General features: G+C 48.2%; 2 protein-coding genes across 2 annotated transcripts in view; one reads left to right on the top strand and one right to left on the bottom strand.

Annotated features, from left to right (window-relative positions):
• Window positions 1-1553: 1553 nt before the first annotated feature.
• Window positions 1554-17143, bottom strand: LOC113875338 (spidroin-2-like). Its single transcript, XM_027513663.1, has 5 exons — window positions 16878-17143; window positions 16155-16564; window positions 6618-7055; window positions 5931-6307; window positions 1554-1802 (listed from the first exon to the last, which is right to left on the bottom strand). The coding sequence occupies exons 1-5, from the start codon at window positions 17141-17143 to the stop codon at window positions 1554-1556; spliced, it is 1740 nt and encodes a 579-aa protein (XP_027369464.1).
• The window catches only part of ZFHX3 (zinc finger homeobox 3), a 244021-nt gene continuing 242394 nt past the window's right edge, over window positions 16736-18362 (top strand). The window contains exon 1 of the mRNA XM_027516108.1: window positions 16736-17056. The gene's annotated coding sequence lies outside the window, so the exon portion shown is untranslated. The remainder of the gene's footprint in view (window positions 17057-18362) is intronic.

Genomic DNA, 18362 nt, shown 5'->3' with positions numbered 1-18362 from the left:
GCAAAGGTGCTGGGGAAACTAGGAATCCGACTCAAACCCTGGAACTGTCTGGTTGCCCTGCATTTTTACAATGTGCCATGTATTGGAAATGAAGGGCAGGCTTTATCATTTGGAACTCTTTCAGGGACCTGGGCGCTCCAAGTTTGGGCTAATTCTTTAAAGGTTTTTACTTCTGAGAAATAGGGAAAAAAGAATGAAAGAATGAAATATACCCACAATCCATGTACTAGGGATGGCACTCCAGAGTAGGTTGTGGTCTCTTTTGAATCGGAAGTTCAAAAGGAAAAAAAAAGTCTGTTCCCTCCCCCTTGCCCCAGGGATGAAACCTCTCTAGATTCTAGCGGCCAATTTGGTTTGATTTCCGCGGTTTGGAGGCTCTGGCGGGGTAAGGGGCGGTGGGGCTCTGAAGACATCCCTCAGCTGCCTTCTGGACCAGCTGGTCCGCGCTCTTGGCCCTGGAAGCAGAAGCTGAAATCGGGGTGATTCGCTCTCGCTCTGCTCTGGCAGCTGGAGAAGAGTGTCTGGAAAACGAGTCGCGGAGCCTCCCCGGCCGCGCCCTTGTATGTGGACCTCCTAGCTCCCTTCTCTCCCTTGCTACTCTCCACACCTCCCCCCCCCCCCCACCCCGACACGCACCTGCCTTCTGTCCCCCAGGGATCTAGTTCCCCTTCCTGTCATTTCCAGCCAGTTCTTTTCCCACCAGAAACTCCTTTTCTTGGAGTAACTTTCCAAAAGAGTGGTCGTTGTCCTGAAGTCCAGCCTGGCCGGGGTGGATTTGGGAAACTCTTTCTCAGTCAGAGATCCTTCTCTGGGTACCATATGTGTCCCCCTACAGTCCCCAGACACCACCTGGGTGCTGAGACCCACCCCTTGGCACACCTGCAGGGCGCCAAAACAAAAGGGGACTCCAGTCGCTTTGCTCTTTTCCAGTGAAATGCCTCAGAAACAAATCTGAATTGGGTTATGGTTATCTTTCAGGCATGACAAATATTTTCACAAAAGTATTCTCCAGGCTGCCTGAGTTGGGGCCGGGTGGGGGGAGCTTTCTTTGACCAAGAATGTGGGCACAAAGCAAGAAGCTGCAAGTAGTGGGCACCACTGTGTACATCTGTCCTCCACTGTGAGGAGCGCAACCCGAGTCTGAGGAGTTGGTGCCAACATCCAAAGTCCCCCATTCTGCCAAGGGCACCCCTGATTTTTTTATAAACGGGGAGCAGTTTCTACCCATATCTAGCTGCTCACTGTCCGGTGCATTAAGAGCAAACTTTCTATCGGTGGTTGAGGTTCAGGGTACGGTGGTTTTAACCGCAGGACAGACTTGAGGGTGGAGCCGTTCTAGATGCTCAGAGGCACCTCGCCCTGCACCCTTAGGAGAAAGGGGGAACCGTTCGATTTGTCTAGGGGTCAGGAGGTAGGCTGCAGGGTGGGGGGAGGGAACGGATGGCTGGAGCGCCAAGTGCCGCTCCAGGCTGTCTCTCTCTCCTGTCTCTCCCTTCCTACCTCATCTTCTGCCATTTCCAGAGGCAGGAGAAAGGTGATCTCGGACTTGACCCCTAAATCACAGCTGCTGGTGGCTGCACCTCGCTCCGGAATGAGCGCAGCCCCTTCCCGAGGCTCGGGCAGCTTAACCCTTTCCTCCCCATGCGCTCAGGGGCCGGCAGCAGTGGCGCCTCTGACCTCGGCACTGCCGAGCAGCCCGCCTCCTCCGCGCGGCACCTTGGATCCCACCAGGAGACCACAAAAGGGCAAGACTGCGGGGCGCTGTAAGGCTGGGGCACAGGCCGGTCGGCCCGGAGCGCTGCCTGAGAGCTGGAGGAAGAGCCGGAGTTAGCGGAACGAAGAGGGATGTTTGGATCGTGTTAACTACCCAGACAGATGCACTTCGGCATGTCTGCATTTATGGAATCCATATGTTGTCGTGGCAAATGAAAGGACAGTAACACGTACATACAATAGACTTAGAATAACAATACACATTCAAAAAGGGACCGCACATTCTTCACCCTGCAACCCTTCTCTTAGATCTAGCTCTGGAGTTGTACGGAGAAGCGTCCTTTCAACCTCCCATGCCTCCACATGAGGTTTTCTTTTTTTCTTCCTCCTCCCTTTTTTGTTTTTGTGTCCCCAGTCCCCCAACAGCAGAGAACCCAGGGCCCAGAGCTAGGCTCTCTGGGAGTGAAATCTTCTAAGATTCCCGTTCCCCTCCCTTTCCCCTTAAAAAAGACTGGCCCATCGCATCTTTGGCCCATCGCATCTTTGAGCCCAATGTGACCAAATAACAGCTGCTCACATTGCAACCCCAGACTCTGAAAATTGCAGGGGAGCAGATTCTTAATCAAATTTACCATCCACATCTTCAGCATTAAACCGACATTTCTATATTATAGTTGCAAGAAAAGGAGCTTCAGACAGATCTGGAAATGGAACCCCCCAGCCCGAAAGCACACCCCTCTCCACTACCTACATTTGTGTACATCTTGTATATCTGTGTGCACATGTACTTATGCACACACAGGGATGCACAGACATCTGAAGTCATCCAAATGTATATTTATGTACTCATGTATGCAGATATCTTTGTGTTTATATATACAACCATGCACTTGAGCGAGAGGCAGGGAAATATACCCATCAATGAAATATTTAGCCCACTTTCCACTTTCCCTTCCTACTGTAAATTGTTTAAAAACAGATTGGTCTAAAATTTTCTGTCCCCTTGCCAGCTAAATGAAGGATTTAGATTCTGAATTTCTTGGTTCCTTTTTTCATTCTGTACATAAAGTAATCCATATAGATGCTGGATTATCGCCTAAGCATTATTCAGTGATACGAGCTTGGTACCTCTCCTCCTTATAACGAATTCACTCAGTGAAATTAGCATAAGTATTTACCAGATTAAGCTGACATTTTCCTATACTGCAACACAAAATACATTTATATCCAGAATTTCCCTCAAATCGTCTGTACCACTGGAGAGACTGATTTCTTCCATGCCGTTTTGTATAAGAAACAAGCTACAAGTTCGCTTCTAGTACTACTTACATTTAAAAACAAACAAACAACAAATACATAGCATTTAAGTGAGATTTCAACATTTACAAGGAGAAATTGAATTCTGATACATCCTAAAAAAATAAACAGATGTATGAAGATTTGTGAAGACAGATAAAGAGGAAGCAAATATACTCCTGAGGGTCTGAACAATTTTCCTTACCTGATGTATAATGGAAAAATTCAGAATTTACCAGTCTTCCTTCAGTCAGCTACATTTTACACTGACCTGCACTTTGGACTGAAAGGGAAAAAAAAAAGATTAACTGTTGCCAATGAAAAATTTAAAATAATAATCAGAAACTGGACAAACTGAAGGTAAAAATATACAATGGCTACAATAAAGATAAATATTTATTTAATCAAAGTAGAAGTTGTGTTTGGACTGTAGGAATGTTTCATCCTTCCCTTTAGAAAAAAAATCAAGCAAGAAGAAAGCCAGAGTCTTTGCAGACTCCTGGAGAGTTCCCATTGTCCAGGGCTATCGAGAGCCCAGAATGGCATTAACCTCACAAAAGACACATTGTGCAGAGGACAAAAAAAAGCCCCTTCTTCTACAATAACTTTTAGCTTTTTTATTTTTAGAAAATGACAAAGGTTTTGCAAGCACTGACTGGTGAAACCTGTAGCAAGCCAGGCTGGACTTGGCTTTATTGATCTACTGTCCCGCATGGAAAGCAGCCAGGAAAAGTTTGAATGGCAATCCAGATTTGGCTCATAGAGAGGAAACCCCCGATTTCTCTAAATGTATTTTTTTTTCTAAATAAAACAGCATTATTCCCAGAGTGAATTCAGAAGGATTAGATGAGGTAACCCTGCAAAATCCTAAACCGGTTTTCTCCTCCTAGTCTTGACTAAGAAGCTGTACGCTCTTAAGAGCATTGGGAAATCTCTCAAAATGAAGAATTCCCTTCTAATCAAACAGATTTCCCGATTAATTCCCCAATTCCTTCTAAAATAAATAATACAGCAAGGCTGGGACAAAAAATTTTTTTCTACAAAAAAATAAGTTTTAGTGTGCGTTCTCTACCTGATGTTACAGGGTTCATGAATAATGCCTTCAAAAACATAAATGTTTTTACATTTGTTTGCAGATCATTTAAAGTGCAAATTGCATTTTATTTTATTTTAGACATTGTAATTTCAATGGTACTAGTTTATATTTAGAACTTGCATGAATGCATACTTGTCCTTAAAAAAAATCTATTGCAGTAGCAGTGACGCTAAGGCTAGGATTTAAAAGGGGGGGGGGAGAGAAAAAAGGGAAAGAAAGAGAGAGGGGGGGAGAGAGAGAGAGAGACTCCTGTTCTTCCTGCGTTTGTTTGCTTGCTTTTTGGAGGTATCATGCACCCGCCTAAGTGATGGCTTTGATGTACTAGGAATCGGTACAGTAGCAGGGTCCCTGGATGCTGTCTTTGATTCTAGGGATCTCCTTCGGGCTCTGGTGGGATGTACCGCGCCTAGTCTTTATCTGAAATCCATCCTCTCATTTCAAGCCCTTTGGCTTCTGAGACTCTGCTCCAAACTCTTGGAGGTAGCTGTAAGATTTTTTTTTTTTTGGCATTTAGGGAAAGAGTATGTAATTCCCACCCCCCACCCCCCACACCACCACACCACCACACCACCACACACACACACACTCTAGACCTTTCCTCGCTATTTAAATATATTGGCTTTCTTTCTTATGAATTTAGTCTGAAATTATTTTTCACTGCCTTTATTACATCCCTGCTTTTGATGGCAAAATAGCTTCCTGTGTTTTGAAAACATCTGCTTTCCAGGTTTTACACGAGAAAATTGATTTTACTTTTCTCTTAAGTCCAGAAAGGTAGAAAGTTGGACTTGTTTCCAAGTCTTTCTTTAAGTTACCCCCTTTCAGTTCTGATTCACTTTCCCCCTTTTATTTCTTCTAATCATCACTCCTCTCTTCCCCCTCCTTCTAAAGAACCAGAGAAGATTGATTGCGTCTTATTTCAGGAGACAAAATTAACATATTATATCTTTTTGTCTAGTCTATGGTACGTGTTAAAGTTTTCTCCATATTTTCTCCATTTGTCCTCTGATTGTGGGGGGGGGGAGGTAATTTTCCTCCTTTAAAAAAAAATCTCCGATTTGCAATTTAAAGTGGTTTCTATTCTAAGTCTCTGCTCCTTCTCTGTTCTTTCACTTAAATCTTTGCTTTAAGCTGTCCCACTCCATTAATGCCCCCCCCTTCCTCTTTGAGGATGCTCTCTTCCTATTTAACTTAAACATTTCTGCGTTTGCCAAAAAATGAAAGAAAGAAAAGGAAAGGGGGGAAGAAAAAACAAGAGCGAAAGAAAAGAGAGAAAAAAAGAAAGGAAAGAAAAAAAATCTTAGCCAGGTTCCTATTGTTGGTTCTCTGCATTTCACTTCTCGGTGTGTGTGTGTGTGTGTGTGTGTGTGTGCGCGCGCGCGCGCGCGTGTGTGTCGTGTGTGTGTGTGTGTGTGTGTATGTGTTTTTAATACATGCATAAACTTTTGGTGCCTCTCTCCCTCTTCCTGGGCTCTTCTCCCATCCTCTCTTCCTGCTCTCCTCGCCCTGCTCATCACTTTCCCCTGTTTTTTTTTTTTTTTTCCCTCCCTTCCTCCCCTCTGCCTCCCTCCACCTCCCCCTTTTCTTTTTTGCTGAATCTTATTGATCCAGAAGGTGGCTAATTAGCCCTTCCCGTCGTGCCTGGGTAATGAAGCACATGCGCACTGAATTAATCACAGCCATTTTTTGCAGGAAACTAATTAGCAGAATAAAGATCCAAAGACTTTTTTTTCTTTTCACTCATCAGCTCCCACTTCCAGCGCGTCCCCTCCGACCGCTGCAGCCGCCGCCGCCGCCGCCGCCGCCGCCTCCTCCTCCTCCCGGCCGCAGCCGCCGCCGCCACCGCCTGCTTTGCATCCCAATTACAGCCTAGAGCCGCTGCCGCCGCCGCCGCCGCTTCTCCTCCGTGGCCCCTGCCCGCTCCGGGGGCTGTAAACTCCCCGCCAACCATGCTGCTCGGCGGCAGCGGCGGCGGCGGCTCCGGCTCCCCGGCTGCGGCCGCCTCCCGCCCCGGGCTCCGCCGAGCGCGCTCCAGCTCCGCCGCCGCCGCCGCCGCCGCCGCCAGCAGCGCGTCCTCCGCCGCAGCCGACCCCCGCCAGCCGCCGCTGCTGCCTTGATGGGCTCCGCGGCCCGAGCGCCTCTTTTCGGGATTAAAAGCGCCGCCAGCTCCCGCCGCCGCCGCCGCCGCCGCCAGCAGCGCCGCTGCAGCCGCCGCCGCCGGAGAAGCAACCGCGTAAGTGGCAACTTTTCCCTCTTTTTTTTTTTTTTTTTTTCCCGCCGCCGCCGCCGCCGCCTGCTCCTCCTCCTCCTCCCGCCGCCACCGCCCGGACGCGGGGCTCCTCGGGGCGCCGGGGCTGCTTTGCATGGGGCTCGTCCTGCCCCCTCCCGGCTCCCGCGCCCGGCCGCCGCCGCCCGCGCTCCCCGCGCCCGCGCCCTGCTCGCTCGCTGCGTCCCGCTCGCCTTCCCCCTGCGCCAAACTTTCTCTTTCTCTTCTTCTTCCTCCTCCTCCCGCCGCCGCCGCCGCGGAGTCCCGGGCCGCCCCCTCCTCCCCGGCCCCCGCGCCGCCGCCGCCGGCTGCCGGCGACCCCCCGAGAGGGTGGAGGCGCCCGGGGCGAGGCCCGCGCGGCGACTTTGGAGGCGCCTCCGGGCAGGGCCGGCCCGGGCGCGGGCTGAGGGCGGGAGGGCGGCCGGGGTCCGGGCGCCGAGACAAAGGCGGCGGTCGGCGCGGGGCGGGGTGGGGGGGGTTCGCGGTGCCGAGTGCCCCCGCCCCCGCCGCCCCCGGCCCCCAACTTTGCCCCACCCCGGGAGGCGCCGGAGCCCCGAGCTGAGCCGCCGCGCGGGGCGCGCACCCGGCCGGGAGCCGTCGCCGCCGCCGCTGGCCGGCCGGCTGGCCGGGCGCCTTCCGCGCCAGTGCTCCACTGGCCGGGGACACGGCCGCCAGACCGGAGCCCTGGGGTCCGAGAGAGGGCGAAGGGGCGACGTGGCCGCCCGACCTTCTACCTGCGCGCTCTCCGCCCTGCCCCACTAGCAGCGCCGCGAACGCCCTGAGGGGGCTCTGCCCTGGACACTAGGGGCTCCCGGGGGCTCGAGGCTGCGCCGCCGGCCGGGACCAGACGTCGCCTGGCCGGCCTCTCCTTGCCGAGCTGAGTTGAGACACATCAGAGGATCCCTGCTTGTTTTTTTTTTTTTACTCCCCCTTTTCTCTTTCTTTTCTCTTTTTGCTCACTCGAGTCTGGGATTGTTTACGTTCCGTTCCCCACTTTTACTCCTCGTCCTGTTTCATTCCTCTTTTCCATGTATTTTCCCCATTAGATGCAAAAAACACGTTCCTGATTTTTACATTACGCATTTTCATGTACATCTTTTTGCGTATCTGTTGGAGAGTAGAGCTAAGTGTATTTTATGCCGGGTATTTAAATTGTGTATGGAATCAGTAGGCTTTTTGTGGAGCTATTAAAAAATACATTTTACTTTGCAAATTAATCTGTTGCTCAGACTCTGACTTTGGCAAAATGTTGTGCAGTTCCTTCGAATGTGGCAAATTCTTTGATTACAAGTGCTTGCAAAAAATCACCCACTCAACTTTTCCCCCTTGTTGCTTTGAAGCAAGGTAAATATGACAATTTTTATTGGTCTCAATTATTGAAACTTGATCTGAGGACTATATGGAAGAAGGGGGCTGATTGCCTTTTTCTGGCCTCCAGTTCTGGTGACTTTTAAAAGGGGGGTTGTTAAGTACCTTTGAAGAATATGACATACGGTGATCGCTTGGCTGTAATGCAAATTACAGAACATAAATTCACTTTGAAATTAAAAAAAAGAGACTCGAGCCCTTTCAGTGGGGACACTTGAGGATTTATTATGTATTTTAAAAAATTACTTTTTTCCTCCCTACTTTGGGAGAATGGCTAGTTCCAGACCAACTTATTTGGAGGTCTGTGGAAAGAGGCTTGGGAAATGGGAGAGGGGGAGAAGATTGATCACAATCTGCATAATCGATAGGGCAGCGTGCTGCAATCTTGTACCTACATTTACTGTAAATTTCTACAGTATCTGCAGCGTGGGTGCTCTAGTGCCTTGCTTGGCTTCTTAGAGGAGATTTAGAAACAGTGCAAGCAGAATTTACTGCCAGCTCTCCGGAATAATATAGAGGAAGTCCACTGGATTGTGGCTTATTTTAGAACTCCTTCATTTTACTGTACTTTTTTTTTTTTTTGGTGAATCTATTTACATGTGGGGGTTTCCGGTATTGAACCCCCAAAGTGTTGGTATCCTATATAGGTTGGGAGTGGAAAGTATTGGGGGGGAAATGAAGGGATAGGGATTCACTTATTGAATTACCACTTCGGCCGCCCTCTGCTTATCTTATAATGTGAAAGATCTTTAACTAGTGCAAGGAATTTAGAGAGAAGAATCCAAGAGAGAGTATTCCACCAGAGACTGAAGCAGTGTCAAAAGTAAGGATTGCTGTGTGTGTGCATATGAGAGAGAGAGAGAATACAGACACTTATCTTACAGTCAGGCTTGAAAGCTTGGTGGTAGGTGAATCCATATTTGGAGATGATTTTGAAATAGTCTAGCAAATGGTGCACGAGCAGGATTTCATAAAAAGTGTACACCGAGTCAGTTTTGAAAGGATTGCGGTTTGGGGAGGTGAGGTGTGGGCAGGAAAACCCACTGTAGGCCAGCCGCCTTCCTCTGTCTGTGTGTCTCCTCCCTTCCCCCTTGCCTGAGTTCTAGTTTTTAATTACTTAATGCTGAAACGCACAAGGCTTATATAAATATTTGCAAATGCTCTTTCCTATTGATTTCTCTGAATAAACTGCCCTACTCAGGTCCAGAGAGGAGGCAATTCAGATCTGCGGACTTTTTAAACATACAGAGTCTCTGGAGGAGGGTTGGTCTGTGCACGCGTGTGTTTATGGGTAGAATTGTAGACATGAAGATTCTGGGGTGCTGCAAGAAGAGTCCAGGGCCTCTGTGTGGGAACTGGCCCCAAGATCTGGCAGTTCTGACACATGGGCGCACGCACGCACGTGTGTGCGAATGTGTGTGTACGTTTATGTACTGTGTGGGTGTCTACACTGTGGGAGTCTAAATGCATTGCAGTTACACTACTCCCCCCCCACCCCGCCCCCCATTAAATATGGAGCAGTTTTCCAGGGCTTGGTGACTGCCTTCTCCTCAGGGTCACATTGAGTTTGAATCTGACCCAAGGTGCAGGAATCCTGCAACAGGGAAATAAAAGAATATACAGAATGGGGTCAGGTCAGCTGCTCAGAGGCCAAAACCCCTACAGCTGCTTTGATTTTATTTTGTGTGTGTGTATATTTTAGGCTCCTCCTGCCATGTTACAAATTGGGCCTTCCCCCTCTCAGGTGTTTGCTCTGTAGCTTAAAGGCACCAGAGCCTCTGCCTGCATAGATGTCTGCTCCCAGCAAGAACAGAAAACCTACAATACCAAATCCAAAACAAAACAAGGGAGGAGGGGGAGGGAAAAAAAAAAAAAAAAACAACCCTATTGAGTTCAGGCAAATAAGGTTGGATCTCCAGATCCGATTACAAAGCAGCTTTGAATATGCAAGACAGCACACAGGACCAGTTATTCCAGTTACAACAAACTATTAAAAAAAAAGAGAGAGAAAAGAAAAGGCATGTTTAGGTCGTAATTTGTTAGTACAAGGAAAAGAATCCCACATAAAGCTGCCTTTTTTTCCCCCTGCCTTCCTTTGCTGGCTTCACAGAATTCACTCACCCTTTCCCGATTTGTCTATTGTATAGTTTCCTTTATTAAAATCTTTGGATTTAGGAAGATCGCTGCAAGCAACACATATTCTGTATTTTTTTCCTTTATCTTAGAGGAGAGTTGGCAGGGGTTCTGTGGTTTGCAGTTACACAATATGTTATCATGTTTTTAATCACTAAATCATTGCAGTGGTTATAGATTTACAGTCTTGGGGTATTACAGAAAGAAGCAACGGCGGCTGTATATATATGCTTTTAAATTACACCCATGTAAACTGAGTACAGCGGCTGTGAATATGGTCGGCAGACTTCATCTCTCCCCCGCCCCCCAGCATCTTATTTCTTTTTCCCTCTGTGATTTTTTTTCAAATTGTTCAGTTTGCTTAAAATAAACTATCCCCCCCACTCCTGTGTTCCTTTTCTCTTCACACCTTCCGCCCTCCCCCCCGACACACACACAATTTTTTTTTTTTAAATTTGAGACCTCTAACCCCAGATAAGGTAGAATTCAGACTCTTAAAATAAGACTTTGGATCAGGGAGGAGAGTAATAATAATTTTAAAAGTAGATTTCCTAAGAAATCCTCTTGGTTTTCATACCCACCTCCAGTATAGGGATGGAGGGCCAGCGTGCAAATCTGGAGGTGGGGATGGGCAGAGGGGAGAGAAGGCAGGCCCATGGCACTTGCCTGCCTGGGACCTCCAGTGTCCTGTCACCATGAACCCACTTTCAGCTTCTGTTTTTCATATTATTATGTAACAGAATCCTTGGCAGCATTAAAAATTCAGTATTACAAGCTGATTGTAATGCTGCCTCATTAGACAGCACTGTCTGGCCTTGTATTAAGTGAAACACAGAGCATGGCTTTCAGATTATAAACACCAATAAATATTAAGGATCCGCAGAGGGGGGAAATAGTCAGCTGGGTTTTTGGCCCCTTCTGGTTTTATATCCCCTCCCATCGTCTTCCCTTTATCATCCCTGCCTCCTCCCATGGCACCCCCCCACCCCCCACGGTAACTGTCATCTGTTTTCTTGGCATGCTGATATGTCGACCCTGGTGACATTTTAGGAGGGCTTTTTATAGAGTTATCTTGTGTACACAAAAGGTTTGGAAGTTTGTTTTGTTTTGATCTGCAATAAACAGGCCCTTCACTTTGCTGATGTCATTTCCGTTCATATTTGAGTTGTTTATTGTGCTTCTTCGCAGGGCCCTCACATCCCTACCCCCACCTCGCATTTCAGCCAGAGCCTGTGGCTGCCTGGGGAAGAGGGGACACATTTCTAAGCTGCCAGGTCTGGGTTCAAAGGCTGAGGCTTTCGTGTCACTGCTTCGTCCTAGGGTTTGCCCGCTGGGGAAGATGTTTCCAGCTTCCAATCTGGTTAAACACTCCGACATCCACTTGCCCTGGTATTTTCATGGCATGTAGTCATTCACCTCAGCTTTCTTTCTTTGAAGGATCCCCCATACACACACACCTTGTCTATGTCTTTAGTACATCCTTATTGTCCACATCTCCATGCAGCAACTCCCCCCTCCAAAAAAAACCCCCTAATCTCATAATGATGACTTTGATTCAGTTGCAAATCTGAAGCTGACTTTAGGGACTTCATGCTGTGAAAAAAAGAAAACGTTTCCAGGCGTTGCCCCACAGTCTCTCCCTCACCACCTTCTATCCCTGTTCAGTTTTTTTTCTCCTTTTGCGTTTATTTTTCTGTTCCCGGCCTTTTTGTAGACATAAAGGCCATTCTGGTGTTACTGAAAATGACCGCAGTGTCCAGTGTCTCTTATTTCCATGTGATCTACAATCGGAATGGAACCCCTCCTCCAAAAGAAAAAAAAAAATAGAGTGAGGAGAGGAAGGAGGAAAAACTGAGTGTGTAGGCCCCCAAGGCGTTCCTCTAATAGGATGATGGGTTTTAGGTTAAAAAAAAATATTATTGTTTTGTTCTTTTAGCTTTAGAAATAATAGGGAGAGAGGGAAAAGCAGTCATTAGGAAGTTCACTGAGCTGCTTTCCAACTAAGACGGGTGAAAAATGAAGCTGCATTGACACTTGGCTTCATGTGAAAGCCCCAGTAACCTCTCCCCCCTTCCGTGGCCCTGGCCTTTTGTTCCTGGAGAACGGAGCTAAGGTGCTTTTTCTCCCAGACCAAAGGCAGCAGGCAAGGAGTCCCCTTGTGTGCGCATCGCCTTTAGATGGCCTTCTCATGGTTATTGTCAATGCAGACTCCCCCAAACAATTGCTCCAGGGAGACACAAAAGCAAAAACATTTGTCCTATTTTTTTAACCTCTTTGTTTTAGATTTTTTTTTTCCCACCCATTCTTTAAATTTCACAGTTTCTATTTGTCTGCAGAGAGACAAACGGAACAGCATGAAGCAAGCGCATTTTACCGTAGGCCTTACTGACGATTGGAATGGCCTCAATAGAAATCCAGATTCTCAAAAACACCGGCTGACTTGGAGGAGATGTGAAATTTCAGCTTGGGGCTCTTAAGTGAGCTTACCACAAATTTTGGACAAAAAATGCACTAAAAGGAAAAGATAAGACAATGGGATTCTGGGATCATCCGGGGGAAGTGTGAAAAGGGTCATCTTTTGTTTCTCTCTTAGGATCCTGCCCCGAAGAAGTGGTCGCTTGATAGGAAGGAATCACAAATCCAAATGCAATTTGGATTCATTAAAAAAAAAATTCTGGTTCTGTTTTACTGTGCTCCTGGTGCTTCAGGGACTGTTTTAATGCACGTATGGCGGGCGCTGTTGGTATGCACTGTGAAACTGAGGCTGTGTTGAGAATTTTTTTTAAACCATGATTTTATACATAGAAAGGCCACATCCCCCTCCCCCTTTTCTTTCCTCCCTCCTTTCCTTTTTCCTTTCTTCTCCTTTCAACCTGCTTCCCCTCCAAGAATTCAGCGGTTTGCATCAGGCTGCTGGCAGAGGGATGGGTCAGACAGTGGGGATGGCCCATGAGCAGAATAACCCACCTCTTTTTCCTGGGCGCAGACAAAGCACCTCTCTCCTGTAATGTATATAGACCCTGATTTTGATGCTGTCCTTAAGAATCTGTCTGCCTTTTCATTAAAATTCTTGATTTCAAGGTTTAGAAACACAAATGTAAGAATCCCCCTGGGTATAAAAGTCTTGCATGGCAAATTCTCTTGGCCCTTTCAGAAATTATATATATATATATATATATTTTTTTTTTTTTTTTAAAGAGGAAGCTCCTCACCTAATGTTTTAAAGCTGTTTTAAGGCAAGGTCTTTATTTTTGCTTTCTGAAAACTTGGGCTTTGTAACTGAAATTTGAAGAAAGCTCTCTATTACAGTTTTTTTTTTTTTCCTTTAAATGGTTCCTCATTTATATCTTTTTATTTATTTTTTTATATCTTTTTAAAATTGTCATTGATAGACTTAGGTTCTGAGCTGGGGAGGTTGGGGAAGTAAATCAGATAGCATCCCACCTACGATTTGGGGGGTAAAAATTAATCCATGGAATTAGCATTGTAGCAAGAGATGGAGGCCTTGAGGTTTGTGACAGAGAAATGTGAATCAGAACATCTGTTAGGCCTTGGCACACCAGCCTCTATTCGTTCTGGAGGTGAGTGTGGGCTGTTCTGAGGAAAGCGTGCATTCTGTACCATACCCAGGAGGGCCTGGCCACCCAGCGGGTACCAGGCCCCTAAATATAACTGCCTAGAAAGAATGGGGTGAATTCAGGGCATGCAGTGCAGTTCAGCTCCAAATGTTTCCTTGCTTATTTGAGGGACTTTTGTTTTTGTTTTGTGCCCTCTTCTGGCTTTTTCTTTGTTAAAGCCTCAAGGTTATTTAAGCACTAGTTTTAAAAATCAATGTGTATGTATAATTTAATAAAAATAGAAGGCTCTGGAAGAATACCCAAATCTGCCTCGACCCAGTTGTGCTGTGAAGACAAGAGCCCAGGTTTAGCTACAAGTTAGAATGCTGACATTCGCTGTCTCTTAGCTCAGAGATCATATTTACCTTTGCTGAAGTAAAAGGAGCAGCACTGGAGAGAGAGAGAGAGAGAGAGTGTGAGTGAGTGAGTGTGTGTGTGTGTGTGTGTGTGTGTGTGTAGGGGAGAGAGAGAGAAACAACCAGTTTGGCTGGATGGGGTCTTTGTAATTTACCAGGCAGCTCAGTAAGCGCCAGGGGACTGGCCTCTGATTTGGAAAGTGGCTAAGGGGAGGAGTAGGAAAGGGGTTAGCATTCCCTGATTTATTTTTAAATGTTTGTCCTTTTGGCTGTTGCCAGTTACGCTTTCCAGATGAGACAAGACTAGTTATGGAGAACTGGAAGGGAAGAATTGTCTTTTCTGAGAGTGGGTTTATTTGTCAACAGTGTCCAGGATGGAGCGAGGAGAGTGCCCGCCTGTCACTGCTGAGTAGGCTGTGGGTGTCACGTCAGACAGCTGCCCTGGGAAGAGCTGGGGCCTTTCAGAGCCGGGGGACAGAATTTGCAACACGTATGTCAGAAAAACTGTTGATTCCATATGGAAGTGCGAAACTTGCAAAACTCACTGAAGAGGTATTGTTTTGGTTAGCGATGACAATAAGTTTTGGTTGCGGTAACATGCCAACTTGTGTGTAATCCTTTATATTTCTGATGATGCAGAGGCCATAGATCACCTGCCTGTGGGTTACCTGTTAAATCTGTGCCTGTAGCAAAGGCAGGCCTGACCAGGCCTTTACCTTGTCTGCAGCTTGGTGTCGAATTAAAGGGAAGGAACTCAGGGTCCTTACTGGTTCTACCTGTCAGGCCTCTGAGGTGTCTGGGAGGCAGATGCAAGTGTCTGCCGCTTGGAATGGCAGTTTCAGACTGCCCAGACCTCCACAATCCTTCCAGGTGTCTAGATGGCTGGATCTTTGGGCTTTCCAGCTTTTATTTTTGTTGAAGATACCTATCTGTTGGCCCACTTGGTTTATGATGTCACCGGATTAGGAGGTCTTTGCCTGTTAATAAAAGTTAAGACAAAGCAGCAGAATTAGATTTTCTGGGAGTAGAAACATTTTTGTATTGTGTTTATCTGCTGGGCTGTGGGTTGCTTCCAGGTAAGACATGGAGGCCTGAAGTCTCCACTCGCCTGAAGACATTTCCAAAGACATCTCTGAATTGTCTGTGCCACGTTACTTGCATTATTGCTAGCATCATCATCTTCATGTATTATTCATAGTCACTTTTTCAATTAAATTATTAATTGGTTTTCTTTAAGGTGTTCTCAACTTATGTGGCTAAAATAAATAATAGTGTTTTGAAAATACCACCTGTTCTTGGACCTGAAGTCAGGCGGTCTGGAAACAGCTCTGCAGTGGCCATACTTTGGTTTAGAAAATCACCCTCTGCTTGTCCCTTTTCCATCTCCAGTCCCCCTGCCCCCCTCACTCTCTCATGTGTGACAGAATTTGGCTTGTGCTGTCCTTTGTCCCTAATCGGACATGATTCCCTAGAGGCAGTCTTTTCTCCCTGGACTTTAGCTGGGAAAAAAAAAATTTTTTTTTTTTTTTTGAGGCTCTTTTTTTGAACTAAAATGTAGAGAGGGGCTGTCCTTCCCCAACAGGTTAAGGTAGTTATATTAATTTGAGCCCAAATTATATTGTGCAGAAATGACTTCTAGTTTTCATTGCCCCTTTCCCTCCTGCATCAGTGTGTGCTTAACGCTAATACGATTCCATACATACAGCTCCTCCGCCTTGTGAGCTTATTATATTTCTAACACTTGCACGGTTCATTATTGTGCAGTCAGAAAGGACTCTCAGGGCTGTGGGGCCAGCCGGGGTGGGTGGCTTTCAGAAAAGGCGAAAGCAGGTGCCTTTCTGTGCTGAGAATCCGGAGTGAATTCAGACTGAGCCTGGGACTCCAGCAGGGAGGACAGGGGACTTCCGGTGAGATTTCTGTGGTGCTGCCTTTTGCCTATCTGAATGGAGAAGACGAACCTGGGGAGATAGAAAAGTGTCCAGCGACTGCTTTGACCAACTGGAGTGGCCACATTAAATCTGCCCCAGGTGGTAGAATCTCCCTAGGAAGGGACATGACCTGTGGCTTTTTAAGGCATGTTGTTAAAGACACTAAGGTTAATTGCAGACTGGACTTTTTCTCTCTGTCTCCTTTTTCTTTCTTTCTCTCCCGTGAAAAACTCTATCCTTAAACTCTCAATGGAGAGCAGGTTTTTTTTTTTTTTTTTAATAAGTTTCTGCAGCTGAAAAACAGAAGTGCTCTGTAAAGCAGTTAATAGGTTGGGTGTGTGTTTCAAATAAATTCCTGTCCACATTGGCTAATGTCCGTACGCTGGAGTGGCCTGGCTGTGACGTGGCTGGGGCCGGGAGACCCAGGGCTCCGGTTCGGAGGCCCCAGGCTTCTTGTTTTGGCCGAGGGCGCGTCCCTTTCTTCTCGCCCGACTCTAGGCCGGCCCCTGACTTTTGATGAGTGAGGGGTCAGCGCCTGGGGAGGACCAGGCTTTGTTCCCGCCGGGCTGGTTCTTCGCGCGGTGCAGGCCGAGCCGCCTGGAGCTCTGTCTCCGGGCGCGAGGCCCGGCCTGCCCGGAGGCTCGTCCCCGGAGCGCAGCCGAGCGCTGGGGCCTCGCGCGCCCGTGTGTGTCCCCGTGTCCCCGCGGGCGCGGCCGCCGCGGAGCACCCGGCCTGCGCCCGGCACGACTGTAGATGTCAGGCTTTGCCCGGGGAGCCGAGCGGCGGCGGGGCTGTGAGTTTCAAATTAACCTTCCGCTTTGTTGCTGTGTAATGTGGATCCCCGAAGGCCCCCCGCCCCGCCCGCCCCCCTTCCCCGGGCGGTGCGCGCTGCAAACTGCGAGTTGAGCTTCATTTACATAAAGCGATTCCGGGCGGGAGGGCGGGCGAGCCGGCAGCGGGCAGGCCGGGGACGGGGACGCGAGCGCCGCGCCCCGTGGGTGAATCCCCGCCGCGCGCCCGGGGACCCTCCCTCCCGGGGAGGAGCGACCACCGGCCCCGGCCGCCACCATGAGCCCCCCTCCCCTGCCCCAGGCCCCCCCGCACCTAGCCAGAGCCACCTTGGAGCCCCGGGGGCAGCGGGAGGTGGGGAGAAGGCCGCCTGGAGTGGTGGGTAAGTTCGGGGCTTCGGTGCCGCTGGAATTTCCCATTGTCGCACCCGCCGAGGCCCCCGGACCTGCGAGTGCCTCCTCCCTCCGGAGGTGTGCGGAGCCTTTGTGTGCCAGGTGAGTGCAGCCTCCCGCCCCCGGCCGGTCCGCGCAGCCGGCCTGGAGCTGCGGGCAGGTGCTGCGAGTCTTGGCTGAACTTCCCATTCTCTTGGGGCATGTGGGGGAGGGGCAGGCTGGATACACCTGAACTGCTAGACTCTACTTGGAACCTACCTGGGGTGAGAGCCTCTGAATTCTGCTGGGCATAGAGTAAAGCCCTCCCTCCTTCCTCCCGTTCATCTTTTCCTCTCCTCCCTCTTGCCTTCCTAATTTTGCTTTTGGATTAGTTCCTGCCTTCTGAATATTTGCGGTGCTGGCGTCATTTAGAAGTTTGAGTTCCGCCGCCGAAAAATACACGCTCTTCATTGCAGGAGAAGTCACTGGCCAGTTGGAAACAGTGTGACCAGTGCGCTTATTGGAGAGTAATTAAAGGGAGAATCAGAGCTTTGGAGCGGGAGGCACCTTTGGAGACTGACTAGCTCACCCTCTACTTTCAGTTGGTTGGCCCTCTGGAAAAACCAGAGCAGCCTTCATTTCTGTAGGGAGGGGGTGGTTGAGAGAGAGAGAGAAAGAGAGAGAGAAAACTTAGATGTTTGTCCTGTTGAAAAAGAGGAGGAAGGCCCAAGTTAGGTCAGTAAAAGGAAAAAAAAAAAAAGTAATTATGGTGAGCTGGAAGGGAAAGAACTTTCTGGAAAATGGTGCTTTCTGCTTTGGACATACCTGTGTTATAATGATGAGAACATGCCTGGAGGGCAAAGATTACAGTTCTTTGCCTGGTGTAGTCTTAAGAGTGCTTTGCCTGGCACAGTGGTGCATGGTATATAAACTGGTTTAAATGAAAAGAGCTAGCAGAAGAATCCAAGAGGGTCTTCTCTCCTGCCTTCTGTTTGTGTCATTTAACTGGCCTTGAGGACTCTGAAAGCCACTGACAGATAATCTCAGAGAGAGCACATGGCCCCACTTGGGCACGGAGAGAAGGCCTCTCCCTCAGGCCAGGGCCTGCCATGGTGGAATGCATGAAGGCAAACCAAGGAAAACAACCTTGAGCCTTGAAGGTAGATAGTGAGAAAGTTACGCGTCATCTTACTTCATCCCATGCTTTGCGATCCTTGGGGAAAGGTCACTAAATAAGAGTATAATTTCGAGCTCGTGCTAGCCGGGGGAACTTCATTTCTCTGCCATCAAACAGCAGGTGTGAGTTCTCAGAGTTGGCCCCTGGAGTCCCCTCATTCCTAAATTCAGGAGGTGTCAAACCCTCATGTTCTTTTAATGCCTGTGGTTTCTGGATAGGTTTCAAGGGGAAACCCTAAAAATCATGAGCTCC

This window comes from Bos indicus x Bos taurus, chromosome 18, assembly GCF_003369695.1.
Source record: "Bos indicus x Bos taurus breed Angus x Brahman F1 hybrid chromosome 18, Bos_hybrid_MaternalHap_v2.0, whole genome shotgun sequence".
NCBI lineage: Eukaryota > Metazoa > Chordata > Mammalia > Artiodactyla > Bovidae > Bos > Bos indicus x Bos taurus.
The sequence above is the reverse complement of the archived record's forward strand: the minus strand, read 5'-3'. Positions and strand labels throughout refer to the sequence as shown.

Bases quoted from the DNA above. Each gene is read 5' to 3' on its own strand.
- LOC113875338 (XM_027513663.1), bottom strand. From the start codon at position 17,143: ATGGGAAGTTCAGCCAAGACTCGCAGCACCTGCCCGCAGCTCCAGGCC. The intron at 7,056-16,154 runs GTACGGACATTA...CTCGGACCCCAG, and splicing joins CACAGCCAGGCCACTCCAGC to GGCTCCGGTCTGGCGGCCGT. The intron at 1,803-5,930 runs GCCGGGAGGAGG...TCCAGCTCTCAG, and splicing joins CGGTGGCGGCGGCGGCTGCG to GCAGCGCTCCGGGCCGACCG.